This window comes from Ovis canadensis, chromosome 3 (assembly GCF_042477335.2).
Source record: "Ovis canadensis isolate MfBH-ARS-UI-01 breed Bighorn chromosome 3, ARS-UI_OviCan_v2, whole genome shotgun sequence".
Lineage (NCBI taxonomy): Eukaryota > Metazoa > Chordata > Mammalia > Artiodactyla > Bovidae > Ovis > Ovis canadensis.
This window is the reverse complement of record NC_091247.1, coordinates 135,668,308-135,683,839: the sequence shown is the minus strand read 5'-3', so window position 1 is coordinate 135,683,839 and position 15,532 is coordinate 135,668,308. Positions and strand designations below refer to the sequence as shown.

Below are 15,532 nucleotides of genomic sequence, written 5' to 3'. Positions count from 1 at the left end.
CCAACAAGCAGCACCAATTTACCAGAATTGTGAGCAGCCCACCCGGGAAACTGGTCCTCCAGCCCCAAGTAAACCATCCCAGTTGGCACATGGTAGGGCAAAAATGAGCTGTCCCTTCTGAGCCCTGTTCAGATTGCACATTCATGGGCAAAGCCATTAAGTTTTGGAGTAGCTTGTTCCAAGCAAAAGATAACCAGAACACCATATTACACTTTATGCATTTGCCTCCACCTCTCCCCAGTTACAATTAAAACACTTTGATGGGAATTCCCTGGTGGTCCAGTGGGAGCATTCAGAGCTTTCACTGCTGGGACCCTGGGTTCAAACTTCAGTCAGGAAACTAAGACCCCTATAAGTTAAAAAAAATTAAAAACCTTTTAAAAAATAAATAAACTATTTGAGGATATGACTCTGCCTTTCAGTTTAGTTCAGTTCAGTCACTCAGTCGTGTCCAACCCTTTGTGACCCCATAGACTGCAGCATGCCAGGCCTCCCTGTCCATCACCAACTCCTGGAGTTTACTTAAACTCATGTCCATTGAGTCGGTGATGCCATCCAACCATCTCATCCTCTGTCATCCCCTTCTTCTCCCACCTTCAGTCTTTCCCAGCATCAGGCTCTTTTCAAATGAGTTAGTTGTTCGCATCAGGTGGCCAAAGTATTGGAGCTTCAGCTTCAGCATCAGTCCTTCCAATGAACACCCAGGACTGATCTCCTTTAGGATGGACTGGTTGAATCTCCTCGCAGTCCTAGGGACTCTCAAGAGTCTTCTCCAACACCACAGTTCAGAAGCATCAATTCTTCGGCGCTCAGCTTTCTTTATAGTCCAACTCTCACATCCATACGTGACTACTGGAAAACCCATAGCCTTGACTAGACAGACCTTTGTTGGCAAAGTAATGTCTCTGCTTTTTAATATGCTGTCTAGGTTGGTCATAACTTTATAGCCATTCATTCAATAAACATGTGAGGACTAACACATATGTAGACTATGTGAGGGGCTTCCTAGGTGGCTCAGTGGTAAAGAATCTGCCTGCCAATGCAGGAAACACAGGTTTGATCCCTGCGTTGGGAAAATCACCCGAAGTAGAAAATGGCAACCCACTCCAGTATCCTTGCCCAGGAAATCCCATGGACAGAAGAGCCTGGTGGGCTAGAGTCTATGGGGTCGCAAAGAGTTGGACACACTGAGCACACACGCACGCAGCCTATGCTAGATGGATTTTGCAAGTACAGAGATTAAAAAACAGCCTTTGCCTTAGAGAAGAGTACAGTCTATTTGCAGGGAGAAACGAGAAAATGACAATGACAATCATGATCTCAAAGACTTCGCACAACAGCCAGCAACAGCAGATACTCAGTGAATGCTGCCTGACGGATGAATGAATGAACCAGGTTCTAAGAACTGTTTGGTGAATTATGTAATTATTAATACCACAGTGATGCCTATTACTATCATCCTTTTACAGATGAAGTGTACCAATTAGCAACATATTATTTGCTGGCGGTTTAGTTGCTAAGTTGTCTGACTCTTGTGACAGTCTCCTGCATTGCAGGCAGATTCTCTACCCCTGAGCCACCAGGGAAACTCCAACATATTACTTCTTAGCTCTAAATTTACCCTCTTTGTCCTGCTTCATAATACTGGGGCTGGACCCTGCAAACATTTCTCCTTTGTCAGGTGGTACAGTGTTAGTTTTCATCAATAGAGGGCACTGGTGAGATAATGCAAGACAATTGCAGAGGAAGGGGCTTTTCATCCTGGTTTGGGATGCTCTGCTTCCCTGGTGGGTCAGACAGTACAGAATCTGCCTGCAATGGATTCCCTGGAGAGGGAATGGCTACTCACTCCAGTACTCTTGCCTGGAAAATTCCATGGACAGAAGAGCCTGGCAGGCTACAGTCCCTGGGGTCACAAAGAGTCAGACACGACTCAGCGACTAACACTTTCATTTTTCATTTTCACTTTTACCCCCTCTAAAGTGTACTACTGCATTCTCTATCAGGTTTCTCAACCTGGTAAGCTGCTCTTACAAACCAATTCCAGCAGAACTTCCAGCAAGTTCACTGGCCACCAGCAGGCTGCATATTCATGTGCCAGTCACTTCATCTTCAATGAGGTCTGAACCTCAGTCTTGGGGGTGGAAAGGGGCCTCTTGCAAGCTCATAGTACTGCATCCTGAACTCCCCTTCAGCCCTTGAAAAACTTAGCTTCTTCCATTTGGTATTCCTGCTTTCCTTGGAGACCTCTTTCACACTATTAGTAGTTAAGCATTGTTAACTTTTTACTAGTGTGTAAAGCTTTATATTTAATTTTCCTTATTCAAATTACTATGTGGTTTTTGTCTCTAGAATGGATTCTGGCAGGCACATGAAGGAATAAAAGACCTCTTAAACAAATATGAGAGGCCTGAAGAAGCACATTTTCCCATGGCACCATCAAATGACTAATTAAGAATAAAAAGAAACTGAAATAGTCAACAAATAAAAATTGCCATGCCAATCTCTTTTAAAATCTATGTCTAATCACATTTCTTAGAAAACATATTTTATCTTTTTTTGGTACTTCTTTCAATCTCCTATTTGGCAAACTGTTTTAAAAAAAAATCAGTGCAAATATTGGCCACATGTGAGACCCAAAGCAAGAAAGCGTCAGAAAATAAAGAAGCTGTGGCTAGCCCAGGTCAGGTCATCTAAGACATGTGACTCCAACCAGAACCAAGAACTGGAATTAGAGCAAAATTGCCTAGTGATCAATAAGACTGGAGGACCAGAGCATCAGTGTTCAAATCTGAGGTCTGCTACTATTGAGCTGTGTGACCTTGGGCAATTTATCTAATAACGATAATGTACCTACTTCAAAGCTCTATGAAGATAAAGTTTATATATATAAAGCCCTGAGGCTAGAACTCTATCCAAATTCTCTTTCTAACCTCCTCTCTACTTTAACATGTTCAATCCATTTTTTCCCCAATATCATCTGATTATTACTGATCAATTCCTATTGAAATAGATATTGAATACCTATTGAAAATCTGTATCTATCAAAAAAGTTTCAGAAGACCTATCTTCTTTCAAAACTGTTCTCCTTTACTCTTCCTACCATCCCTGGCCTTCAACTTGGACCCTGCTGAAATAAGATGTAGAATATTCTCCTTCCTTAAAGGGCTACCACTTCTTTCCAGGCCCACAAACATGGAACCTGTTAAAAATAAAAAGAACAGGAGGGATACAGTACAGCCGACATTTCTCAATCAGCTTTCACCTCTTCCTTGTGGATCTGTCCCTCCCTCACTCCATCTGACTCTGGTGTCCTAAGGGAAGGGCTCACGACTCAACACAAGCTAACCAGACTCTGAACCTTGGAAGAAGACGAAGTGGAGGAACTGAGCTGCAGACAGTCATCAATGCCCAGAAATCCCCAGGGTTGCCTCACTCCTGCCCTTACTAAGTCTGGGAATTTGAGCAACTACTTTTAAGTTGTGAACTACCCAGTGCATGTTACAGAAATTCCTACTTTTGCTTATGTTAGCAAGAGGTCTACTGCTTGAACCAGACGGCCCACATAGAAGTCTGATTGACTTGCATCCCTTAGTTTCCCCATCTGTAAAGTTTCTGAGATACCTTCTGGCTCTAACCTTCCCCAATTCTGACAACAGGGCAAGCTCCAGAAGGCGTGCTCTGACTGTTCTGAATTCTCCATAATAATGGCACCATTACCAGCCAGCCCCCATACACCTTATGGACAAATGGGGGACTAAGAGATGCTTTCAAAGTCTTATATTTAGGTTATAAAACCACAAGCCTCTCGTTTGCCACTTGCTACATCTCAGCAGTATTATTTTGGTAACAGCGTCGCCACCCTCTCTGCTTTGGTGCTGAGCATAAATAGAACATGAACATTTCCAGGAATTGTCAACTTGGCACTTCTCACAAGGAGTTAAGATTTCTTTTATAACACTAACAAAAATAAAGCCTAAGACTAAAACCTGCCCCAAACTTCTTCTAGAAGTTACATTTCCTTCTCAATTAAAATTTACTGTTTGGAAAAGGACAATGTACTCTTGTTTCCCTTCTGGGGGAGAAGTCCTCCAAAGAATCATATTCATATACTCCTTACTGCTCAAACTGAGGAACAAGTATAAACACAGCTGCCTATTAAAATTAAGTGAAGGCAAACATTCCTGCAGCTAGCTACAACAGCAGCCTACAAGTCTGAACTATACCCATAAAAAGAGAACACTACCTTGCTAAACGTACAGTTTAACTGAGGCCGAGCCACCAGAAAAGCTGGTTGTTGCAACTGATGACTTTCCACAGCATGATTTAGGAGCTGCAGAAATGGGGCCTGATTCCAGGATTAGCAGAGCCGAAGCACCATCTCCTGACCATAGCCAAGAAGATTGAGTTTTTTTGTTTTTTTGGTTTTTTTTTTTACTCTCAAGGTACCCAGGGGCCTGTTCCTTGACCCCATATGGCCTCACATTACACCCTACTCCTCCCGCTAAAGTAAAAGAATAAAAGGATAAAGTGAGAGATGCGGGAGAAAGAGACCAACCAGGAATTAGTCTTTAGACAATAGGTGGGGAAGAGAAAGAAAAGCCCCTGACGCTGCACTTCTGAGACAGACTGGAGTAGGGGAAAGGAGGAGAAATCAGACTGGCAGATAACAGGCTCTGAAGCACCACAGGCTCTCAACATTAGGGAGGAGAGAAATGCGAATTTTGAGAAAGTGTCTTTACAGGACATGAATCAGCAGTCTTTGAAGTCAAAGTCTCTAGATTCCAAATTAGGCTTAACTATGTTGTATAACCTTGAGCAAGCGACTTAACATCTCTGTGAGTGAGGGTAATAATAATACCTTCCGCCTCATCAAGTTACTGTCAGGATTAAATGAATTAATAAATGCAAACTTCCTGGCACAGTGCCAGACACATAGTAAAGTAAGCCCCCAATAAATACTGTGATTATTATTCCACTAGTATTATTTGAGGCTCTTGCGAGACACAGAAAAGACTAAAACTAGTTTTTTATTATAAATTGAAACTGTGGGCAGACAGACAGATTGTCTGACCAACCCACAGACAGACAGACCAGGCCGGTCTCGGTCTTGACGACGGCCGTTTGCGCCTCTCGTCCCCTCATCCATCCTTAAGCCACCATCAGCTCCCTCTGAGGCTGACTGTGGCACTAGTGGTAAAGAACCTGCCTGCCGAAGCAGAAGATGCAAGCGATACAGGTTCAGTCCCTGGGCTGGGAACATACGCTGGAAGAGGCCATGGCAACCCACTCCAGTATCCTTGCCTGACGGATCCCATGGACAGAGGAGTCTGGTGGGCTACAGTCCACAGGGTCACAAAGAGTTGGACATGACTGAAGCAACTGAGCATGCGCGCAGCATAAGGCTGACGGCAACACTCAACTCACTCTCCGCTGGCAGTTTCTATCTCCATTTGAACACAGCTTGATCTCCAGCGCTCACAGTACTGTGGGCGGTCTGTAATTACCAAACAGTGTGAACAGACAATGAAAGTAATTCCCCCAAATCCAAATTCACCAGATAATTCAAAACCCTCCCATCAGTTTTTCTCTATGAACACAGAGCCTATGAAGCCCCACAGAGCTCTAATGGAGTTTAATGTTGGGAGCAGACTCACACCTGCATGGGGTGTGAAATGCTAGAACATTCTTAAGCTACACTGATTACGGAATTCAAAGAATTACAATGGTGAGCACAGAGTTAAAACAAAACAACCTATCCTTCTACATCCCAATCCCGCCTCCTTTCATGGTCCCCCACCTGAAAATAAGAGCAACTCTTCAAGCAAGCACAAAGCTTCGGGAGGCCCGTTCCCGGGAAGCAACAGGTGAAAAAGGAGCCCAGTCTGATGGTGAGGTCTTTAGGCTTTCAACCTTGGCGACACTTTAAAATTACCTAGGAAAGTGTTCGTGCCTATGTTTGCACCTCTGTCTTTAACACCACTGCCCAGACCCCACCTCCAAAGATTCCGGCGTGAACTGGCCTGGGGCAAATACTGAGGATCATTTGTTGTTGATTTTTTTTTTTTAAGCCAGAGTTGAAAAACACCAAGCTAAATCAACCCTGATTAATCACCATGATCAGCATGACTGAGATAGCCAAGCTACCCATACATCCACAGGAGAGAGAAACAAATATCACAGGGAGGATTTCAAAAAGGAAATAACATTAAATCCATTTTTTAGAGTGATATGGAGGCATCCCTCCTGGGGAGAGACCTGTCACATGGGCTGCTGTTCCTAGAAAGAGCTGCAGTTTGCTGCCAACAGATGCATTATTTCATCAGCCCCATAAATACTTGATAAAAGTCTTCCGCTCTTCCTTTACGTCAGCCTTACAGAAGAGGGGAAGGACGGGGTGGGAGGAGGAGCTTTCTGACAAAATGTAAGGCTGACCCATCAAAATTTCCTTTTAAATGATTAAAATTGGCATCGATAAAAATATTTTAGGAAAATCTCACCCCAGTATTCCTCAAAAAGCCTTTGAAATTTTCCCCTTAAAATGAAGAGAAAAGCGTAAGTAAAATTTTTTAAAGGCTAATTTCGATTACTAACACCACAGCTTCATATAGTTCCATTTCTCAGCCAGTAGGGAGCCAAAATTACATAGCAAATGTCCTAAATCCAGAGTCAAGAGGCCTGGGTTCTGGTCTTGACAACAAATTACATTAGCTGTGTGATTGTGGGCAGGTTGCCTTCATCTCCCTAGCCCTCAATTTTCTCAGAGAAAAATTAGATGATCTTTGATCATCACCTTCCCAAATTTAAAGTGCAGAATACCAGGATGTTTCTCCATTTTGCCCACTTATTACATTAGCAAGTGAAGGCATTTACAATTTAGACAACTTAAAATTGAGTCATTCTCACAATTCTACTAGTAAATTTAACCAGCTGCCAGCCACCGTGCAGCCACTGAATAAGCAATACAGTAAAGTACCTTGACTAGGTGTTATCTTCTGTCTGAAGGATGGTTGGAGCCTTTCTGCCCCAACTATGCCAGCCACACTAAGCTTCCTGTCCCCAAACTCCCGTTGCTCTTTTTAAAACAGAAAACACATGAAAAACATCTTCATGCTTTTTGCTGTATCTCATACCATTATTATTTTCTTAGTATTTTCCTTTATGTTAACTCATTTCTAAATACCATGTGTTTTAAAGGAACTTCAAAAACAGAAGCCTGTTTTACTTGTCATAAATGGAAGAAAACCACTACAGTAATACAAGGAAAAAAAAAAAGGCAAAACAACTGAATTCTAACTCAATACTGTTGTCCACAAAAGGCTTTACGCATGAGGAGCTTTTTCGGTCTACTAAGAAGAAAAATTGTCAAGGGTTGCAAGAGACGTAACAGAAATACTTGTACCAGATGGAGGTTTTCCTTTGGATTAAAACAGGACTAATTCCATGTCCATTTATCACCTGAAATTATTTTAAGAACCACCCAAGATCATGGCTGTGCACGCATCTCACATTCTGGGAAGCACAACGACAAACAGCCGAGACTGGGCCTTAGCGACCAGCCACGGGATGCAGCATCTCTCTGAAAGGAAGGCTATTCCCCCAGAAAGTTCTGGGCTCTAGCCATGCTGTCACTGGGGCTCCCACTTGAGTTCCTTTGCACTTGTGGTCCCCTCTATCTGAAAGCTTTTCCTCCAGGCATCTACTCTGTTGAAGAATTTAGGTCTCTGCTGAATGTCCTCCCATCAAAGCAGCTTCCTCTGACCACCCCATGTACTGTGGAAAGCCTCTCCTCACCACCCCGCATGCTGTTCTTCTTCAAAGCACTCTCACCTGATGTATTCTTCATTCACTTGCTTGTGGTCTGTCCCCATTAGACTACAGAATAGGAGGAGTCCAGAAGAGCGGGGGCTTTGTTTACTACAGTACCCCTAGCACACAATGTCTGGCAAGTGGTCAAGACGAATATTTGCCAAATGAATGAATGGATCTTCTCAGTTGATCTGGAGAGCCTTCCTGTGTCTTTATTAACTACTGCCTGGCACTTACTTAGTCCTCAAGAAGTATATGATAATTGTGCTGGAGACACACAGAAACTCGGGCTCACTGAAGACTCTGCCTTTAGCAGGAGGAGGGGTCTTGCTCTGAATTCTGACACAGCACACCCTCTAGGACACAGGATGCCACAGAATGAACTCTACTCAGCCACAGAGGAAGGGTCTGAACAGACCATGAGTCTGATGAACTAAGATCAACCCTGAACTTACCATATCCAGGCTGTGGTTTAGTCGCTAAGTCAAGTTTGACTCTTGCAACCCCATGGACTGCAGCCCACCAGGTTCCTCTATCCGTGGGATTTTCCAGGCAAGAATACTGGAGTGGGTTGTCATTTCCTTCTCCAGGGGATCTTCCGGACCCAGGAACTGAACCAGGGTATTCTGCACTGCAGGCAGACTCCTGCATTGCAAGCGATTCTTTACTAAATGAGCTATGAGGGAAGCCCCAGAGTAGGTATGAATTCACGGTATGATTCAAAAATCCCACCCTAGAAATCTCTCTAATAAACCTATTACAATACCTACAGTTTTGGGTTTTGTTTCTTTTTTTCCCTTTATTGCTCAGTAGCTTCAGGTGTATCCAAGCATACATCTGACAGCCTGAGTATATCCCGAAATAGTGGCTGGTGCAGTTCTGCATGGTCACACAAGGCCATCTCCAAAAGGGACACGCTGAATCCTGGAGACTCTGGGGTAGAGCGGAAACAAGCCAGCCCTACATCCTGCTCTGGTGAGGGCAGCCACACAGTCCAGGGCAAGGGTCCATGGCGAGAACCAGCTCAGGCAAAGTTACAACAAATGTCAGCCCCAGGACAGCCACTCCAGCAGGCATCTGATACTAACACAGGAGGCGGTCTAAGCTGCATTCCAAGGTATCTGTCCTTCATCCTTGCTGTTGGCTAAGACACTATAAAAGCAGAAATTTAGCCCAATGAGGAAGGAAGGAAAAAAAAAGAAAAACCACCAAAAAACTCTTGAGCCTAAAAAGGACTGGAATTAAAAGAAGAGCTGCCAGGCTGACTGTTAGGTGGGAATTACAGCAGAGACCCAGGCCCACAGCCGGGGCCAACAAGGTAGAACAGAGTCCTTGGGCCCAGAAGTCTTACCCAGCTGGTGAGACTAGGCTGCTGACAAACCTCCTTTCCAGATCCAGATTAGCTCAGGCACCTGCATGAGCCTGTCAGCCTAGACAAGGCCCATGGGTAGTGGGCTGCCAGGCAGGCAAGCACATGCACCTCTACCCCGATTCAGCACCGTCCTCACCCTTTCGGTGACCTGCCAGGAGCCCAAGGAGGATTTCCAGCTGATCTAGTGTCTAGTGCGTGACCTCGGCCAGTAAGGGACACACTGTGAAGCGTTCCTTCCATGGTGCCAAAATGGATTAAGTCATTTTATCACCAGAATTCCTCTTTTAAAATATAAAAGTCTTTATAAGGTGAGAAAAACAAGAAGTCAATTATCCATTAACATGCTGGGCTTTTCAAAAAATATACAACAACAAAAATAGGGATACCCATTATCTAGGCATAGTCGGAGACAATCAAAGATTTAAAGTATTTTCTTTGGTGTTTGCTTTTCTGTTTTTATGTTTTGGGATTTCCTGGCGGAACAGAGAGGATCAAGATACAACTTGATTCTTTTCTAAAAAATGACACACAGAAAATAAAAGCAACTAACTGGAATTAATCACCAAATATGGCCTTTGCGGTAGCTCAAAGTTTACAAGTGAAACACAAAAATTAACCAGACAAACAGAAGGAAAACCAAGAACCAAACAAGAAGTCTAAAACAAGAAAATTTTTTATAAAATAAAATCAGTTCATGCAGGTCAGTCAGGATTGACCTCTCGGCCAAAGAGAAAGCCATTCCTCCCCGTTTGTTTTCAAAGCCTCCCAAGAGGAGACCACCAAGCCTACACAAATTAATTAATAACTGCAACCAAAATGAGTAAGAAGTCAGAAGAGGTTCATGTATACACACACGTATATATAAGCACCACATTTTCCTACATTCCAATTCCTCAAAATTCAAACACGCCTTTTAAAAAATTTAAATGGACTATTTAAAAGCTTATTAAAATTACTCCATTACAACACCGAAGCAGCACAGGGATCCTGGGAAATAGGCCTCTGGGTCCATTTGCAAGTTTTACAGGGACATTAAGCTGAAGGCATTTCAAGTCTAGTACTCTTCACAGAATGTTTTTAAATAGGTTTCCAAATCAGTCCTAATTTAATTTGATAATTAAAATACTGCCATCAAATTAATTGATTTAAAAACTTAAGGTTTAAGGTCTCAAATAAAGAAGGCTGTTAACTAACAACTCCTTTAAAGTATATCATTTCCTCTATGCCTTACATACATAGATAGTGCTGAAACTTATGGTATAGTGAATTTTTCATAACATATGTTGATTTTAAAAGTGAATTTTATAAGATGGAAAATTACAAAGTGAAGAATGGAATGATAAACTTGAAATTTGGGGTTCATTAGTGAGTGGAGGCTAGGGATGAGCTAAGATTGGGAGGACACCCAGGGGTCCTCAAAGGCCATGCAATAATTTTTTTAACTAAGTGACAAGGAAATGGGTGTTCACTTTACCATTATTCTTCATACTTTATTATATTTTGTAATCTTACTTAAAAGTATTCAAGAATTTTTAAAAAACTGTTTAAAACATGAGTTTGTGTAATTGCCACTGTGGGAGATACACAGAACATTACATAAATCAAACTCTCTCTTCAGGATATTTTTTTCAATAGCAGTGTTACTCAACAAGAAGTAAAACAATGAAGAGGACTTCATTTGTGCAGTAGCCAACCTATTGTTCCATTTGACCACTTCCACAGAATTAACAAATTAATGTTATTTTTCCAAACTTCAATTTTTTCCCCACTCTAATGATTCATACCGCTCACTTAAAAAACTTTTTTTCTTCAACATGTCTGTTGACTTTCACATTAGTAAAAGAATAATTTCAATTTCTATTGTTTGAATGAACTACAAGAAATGAAAATGGGGTCACACCTCTTTGAACAACATACAAAAGTACTATTTACAATACCCACAATGACTATGAAATTAAATATTTTGGTAGCAATAAGCTTTCAGTTTGCCTGTTTTGTTGTTTCCAATTATGTATTGCCAAGAGGAACAGTCAAATACCATGTAACACTGACTCCCTAACATTTCTTTTGCCATTTTCCCACTTCCACGTTATTTATTCTGTTTTCAATCAAGTGGTAGAAATAGCTTAGCTACTTCAGTTTGGCTTTGTTCACACACCTGGAGTATTTTATTTTGGAAGGATAATCCAATCTGAAAACTGAAATAGTCAATTCAATTGAATGAAATGAAAATATTTTTGCTTTTTCCACAGGGGTTTTACAAGGCCTTCCTAAGTCAACCAGTTCTCTCATACAGATCAAATATTCAGACATATGCCATTAATAGAAATAGAAGAATTAATCAGTATTACTCTGGAAAATCATTCAAAATATGAGGACCATGGGACAGAAATAACAAAGTGAAGTGAAAGTTGCTCAGTTGTGTCCAACTCTTTGTGACCCCATGAACTAATACAGTCCATGGAATTCTCCAGGCCAGAATATTGGAGTGGGTAGCGTTTCCCTTCTCCAGGAATTCTTCCCATCCCAGGGATTGAACCCACGTCTCCCGCATTGCAGGCGGATTCTTTACCAGCTAAGCCACAAGTGGTCTTTCTATTACTGGTTGTTTTTTTTTTTTTACCAGTTATATTGGTGTTTAAAAAACAGCAACAACAAATTCTGGGGACCCCTAAGCTGGAGTAGTTCTAACTATCATTGCTGTAAAAACCTTAGCTTTCTTTCTTCCTTCCTTCTTTTTTTTTTTTTTTTTGGCCAGTTCGGTTCTCTGCTCCTCAGTCTCCGCAGAAAGTAGAAGACAGGAAGGTGTCAAGCATGAACAAGTGTTTCCTATCACATCTTCTTCCTGCTACAAGCCAGGCTGATAGCACCAGGACTGTTTCTCTTTTCCATAGCTTCCAATTTTCCTTAAAATCAAAATGAGACACCTACTGCCCACCCCAAAAAACTGCTGTCCTTATAAAATTATATACTCTGGGTGTTTGAACAAAGCCAAACTAAAAAGAACACCTTTAAATCAATAGCCTTTAAAAACAAACTAAGCCAACCTTCCAAATAATTCCCGTTGGCCACACAGGACAGGGAACAGGTGCAGGCGTGCCTTCCTCAAGAAGGTCTCCTTCAGGAGTCTGACCTTTTCCAGCCAGCCGCTCTGGCACCCCACGAATCAGTTATCAAGAAGCCAAAAGCCTGCTTTCCCATCTACACTTTCTAAATGGCTCCGGATGCCAAGGACTAAGATATGACCTGGCTCTCACATGAGAGCATGCCTCCCAAGTGACCTGCCAACTTTCCCTGGAAGTATTTCTAAATGTATCCTCTGAGTTCCCTCCTCATCCTCTCTCTCATGGGCCGTTCCTCCCTCCTTCCCTGCACTTCATAATTCCATCTCCTCATCTGGTCCCTCCAATAGCATGTGCCTTCAGACCAAACTTTTTACCCACTTTCAGGATCCGCCGACCTCCACCCAGACTAAAATCTCAACTTCAAATCCAAAGGGCATAGTTCCAACAATTTTGGAGCTGGCCTGGAGTGAACTTTTTGAGGCCTACCTGCAGGCAGTTCAACTACAGCTTCTTCTCTTGCCTTCTCCAGCTTCTCCCTTACCCAAGGGAATTCCTGCAGGGAATCTAGGAATGCATCGAAGGCTTTAGGACCTCTGGAAGGTAGGATATCCAGCAGTAGCATTGTTTTCCGGAGGCCTGTGGCTTGAGCTTTAATTTCTTGAACGTGGCTTTCTGTCAAGATCCCTTCCTGATAAAGATACTGGAGGACTAGCCCCTCCACCAGTACCTCTGCACCCAACTCCAGGCGAAAGGAACGAAGCACTTGCTTGTCTCTAGCCTCCATTTTCCCCTGGTAAGAGACAAAATGGTAACTCAGATCACAGGAAGTCTGATGAGCCCCTAAAGATAGTATGTTACAGTGCAAGCTCCTTAAGGTTAGGGACATCTTTGAAGCCTAGCAAAACACCAGGCCACAGTGGCTGTTAAGCCAAGTTGAATTAATTTTGAATGGTTCAGAACATGATGAACAGCACTGAACATGAATCATCTTCTGTTTTTCTTTTCTACACAATGGGAACCTAGCTCCATTCCTTGTTCTATAAAGAGATTTGGGAAAAAGTGGATCAGAGACCCTGCTTAAAAAGCAACTTTTATCTAAGGATTACAGAGGAGCATTTCATTCTAAAAAACCTAGGAAGAAATAGTGCTTTTAACATTGACATCATCAGAGATACCCACCACCGCAGAAATGGCCTAGGTGCACGCGAGTGCCCTTTAGACGGTGTGCTTTTGCAGAACCTGAACAACAATGCGAGTGGAGCCAGAAACCGGCAGGTTCCAGTAAGTTTAAGGGTCATTTTCCCTAAGAGAAAAGGCCTATACATCACCGCCTTCAAGGAAAACATGAAGCGTTCATGCCCTGTCTACGGTATACATCTTCTATCTACAATCACAAGTGCCAGCCCTTGTCTGGAAGAATTTCGAATCTCCATCACAACACTGTCATGGCATGTATGGTACATTAAATGTTGTGGGGTTTTTTTCCTGTAAAAGACTAAAAATAAAACAATCCACACGCCATTGAAGGCTTGTTTCCAAGACCACAGCACCAGTGACAATGGCTAGGGGAGTAAGCGGCGGGGAGGGGCCGCGAGGGCGGCAGGTGGGGCCTCGTGACACAGAAAGTCCAAGCACCGCGGGCGACCCTAAGAGGCGGCAAGTGAGCAGAGGGGTGTGCACCTTGGCGGCCCCCGCCCTTGTGGAACTTCTTTTCATTCCCTTCCTCACCAGCTGAAGCTCTGTCGTATTAGGAACGGGAAGAACCATGAAAGATTTTCTGGAAAAGTGACCCGCTAAAAAAAAAGGGTGCTGGGAATGACTTGCAGAGCGGACCGAAGGGAGAGCGGACCGAAGGGAGAGCGGCCCTGGTACCCGCCCCCACCGCCACCCCAACCCGGCCGGCTCCGAAATGCCGCGAGGAAGTTAACGAGCGTGGGAGCCGCACAGGGACCAGGCCGCAGACGCCACGGCGCGGGGTCCTTAAGAAAAGATGGATGGGGGGTTGCCAGTTTCCTGTTACTTACGTCTGCAAACAAGTATCTTAAGGGAAAAAAAAAAACTGCAACCGGAATCCAAACTGTCAGGGAACCTGTACCATAAGCACCATCTTTGTTGAAGGCAAAGAACCTCTGAGCAGGAAGTCATGACTCCATCTTTGTTAAGGGCAAGCACAGGAAGTACTGTGGTCATCTTTATTGGTGGCCCGGGATGAAGCCTTTTCTGCCATGTTTGCTATGGGTAAATAAAATAACCACCTGGAGGTGGAAAATAGCATCATTTAGGGGATTATCTAAGGAAAGGAGTAATTGGATAATTACATTTTAACGCATTATCTCCACCTGGGTCTTGCACTCAATTGACAGATAGTTGGGCCTCAAAAGTCATCTTATCAGGGAGGCCTTCCAGGACCACTGTTATTCAAAGCAGCAGTTTCGACCACCAAACTGTTTAAAATTCCGGTATTCACCTCCTCATCCCCTTAGTTCCAGCTTTGTTTTTGTCTGGAATATGTGTCATTATCTTACTAAAACTTTTACTTAATCATTTATTCCCCACCCAACATAAGATAATTCCTTTATATCACAGGGGTACTGCCCACAAAGAGTTACAAGTCAGTCAGGATTCAGTTTCAGCAATCAACTAGCTATTCTGGAAAGAAAGGGGTTTGTCATGAGGAATTGGGGACGATTACTGTCATTAGAAGGACTTCCCTGTACCTCAAACAGTAAAGAATCTGCCTGCAACGCAGGAGACCAGGGTTTGATCCCTGGGTGGGGAAAATCGTCTGAAGAAGGGAATGGCAATCCACTCCAGTATTCTTGCCTGGAGAATTCCATGGACAGAGAAGCCTCGTGGTCTACAGTTCGTGGGGTCACAAGTCAGGCACGACTGAGAGACTGTCATTAGAAGGGGCTTCCCTGGTGGCACTGGTGGTAAAGAACTCACCTACCAAATGCAGGAGAGGTAAGAGACAGGTTCCATCCCTGGGTCGGGAAGAGCCCCCAGAGATGGGCATGGCAACCCACTCCAGCATTCTTATTTGGAGAATGCCATGGACAGAGGAGCCTGGCAGGCTAGAGTCCATAGGATTGCAAAGAGTCTGACAGGACTGAAGTGTCTTAGCATGCACACACGCACACAGAATCATCAGAAAGGCTGGAGGGGGTCTTGGCATCTAAGATTGACTCCCTAAACAAGACTGCCAAAACTGGAACATGGAGTTTACAAGTTAATCACTCCTGTAATGAGAAAGGCAAGAAACCCCCACTCCAGAGTCCTACCCTCT

At 43.3% G+C, this 15,532-nt stretch overlaps 1 protein-coding gene across 1 annotated transcript in view; it reads right to left on the bottom strand.

Moving 5' to 3' along the window:
* Positions 1-14,428, bottom strand: part of CRADD (CASP2 and RIPK1 domain containing adaptor with death domain) — a 190,464-nt gene extending 176,036 nt beyond the window's left edge. Inside the window, exons 1-2 of the mRNA XM_069584195.1 lie at positions 14,271-14,428; positions 12,733-13,036 (exon numbers count right to left, since the gene is read on the bottom strand). Coding sequence (XP_069440296.1) covers positions 12,733-13,030 — 298 coding nt within the window. The 5' untranslated portion in view covers positions 13,031-13,036; positions 14,271-14,428. The remainder of the gene's footprint in view (positions 1-12,732; positions 13,037-14,270) is intronic.
* Between the last annotated feature and the right edge of the window lie 1,104 nt (positions 14,429-15,532).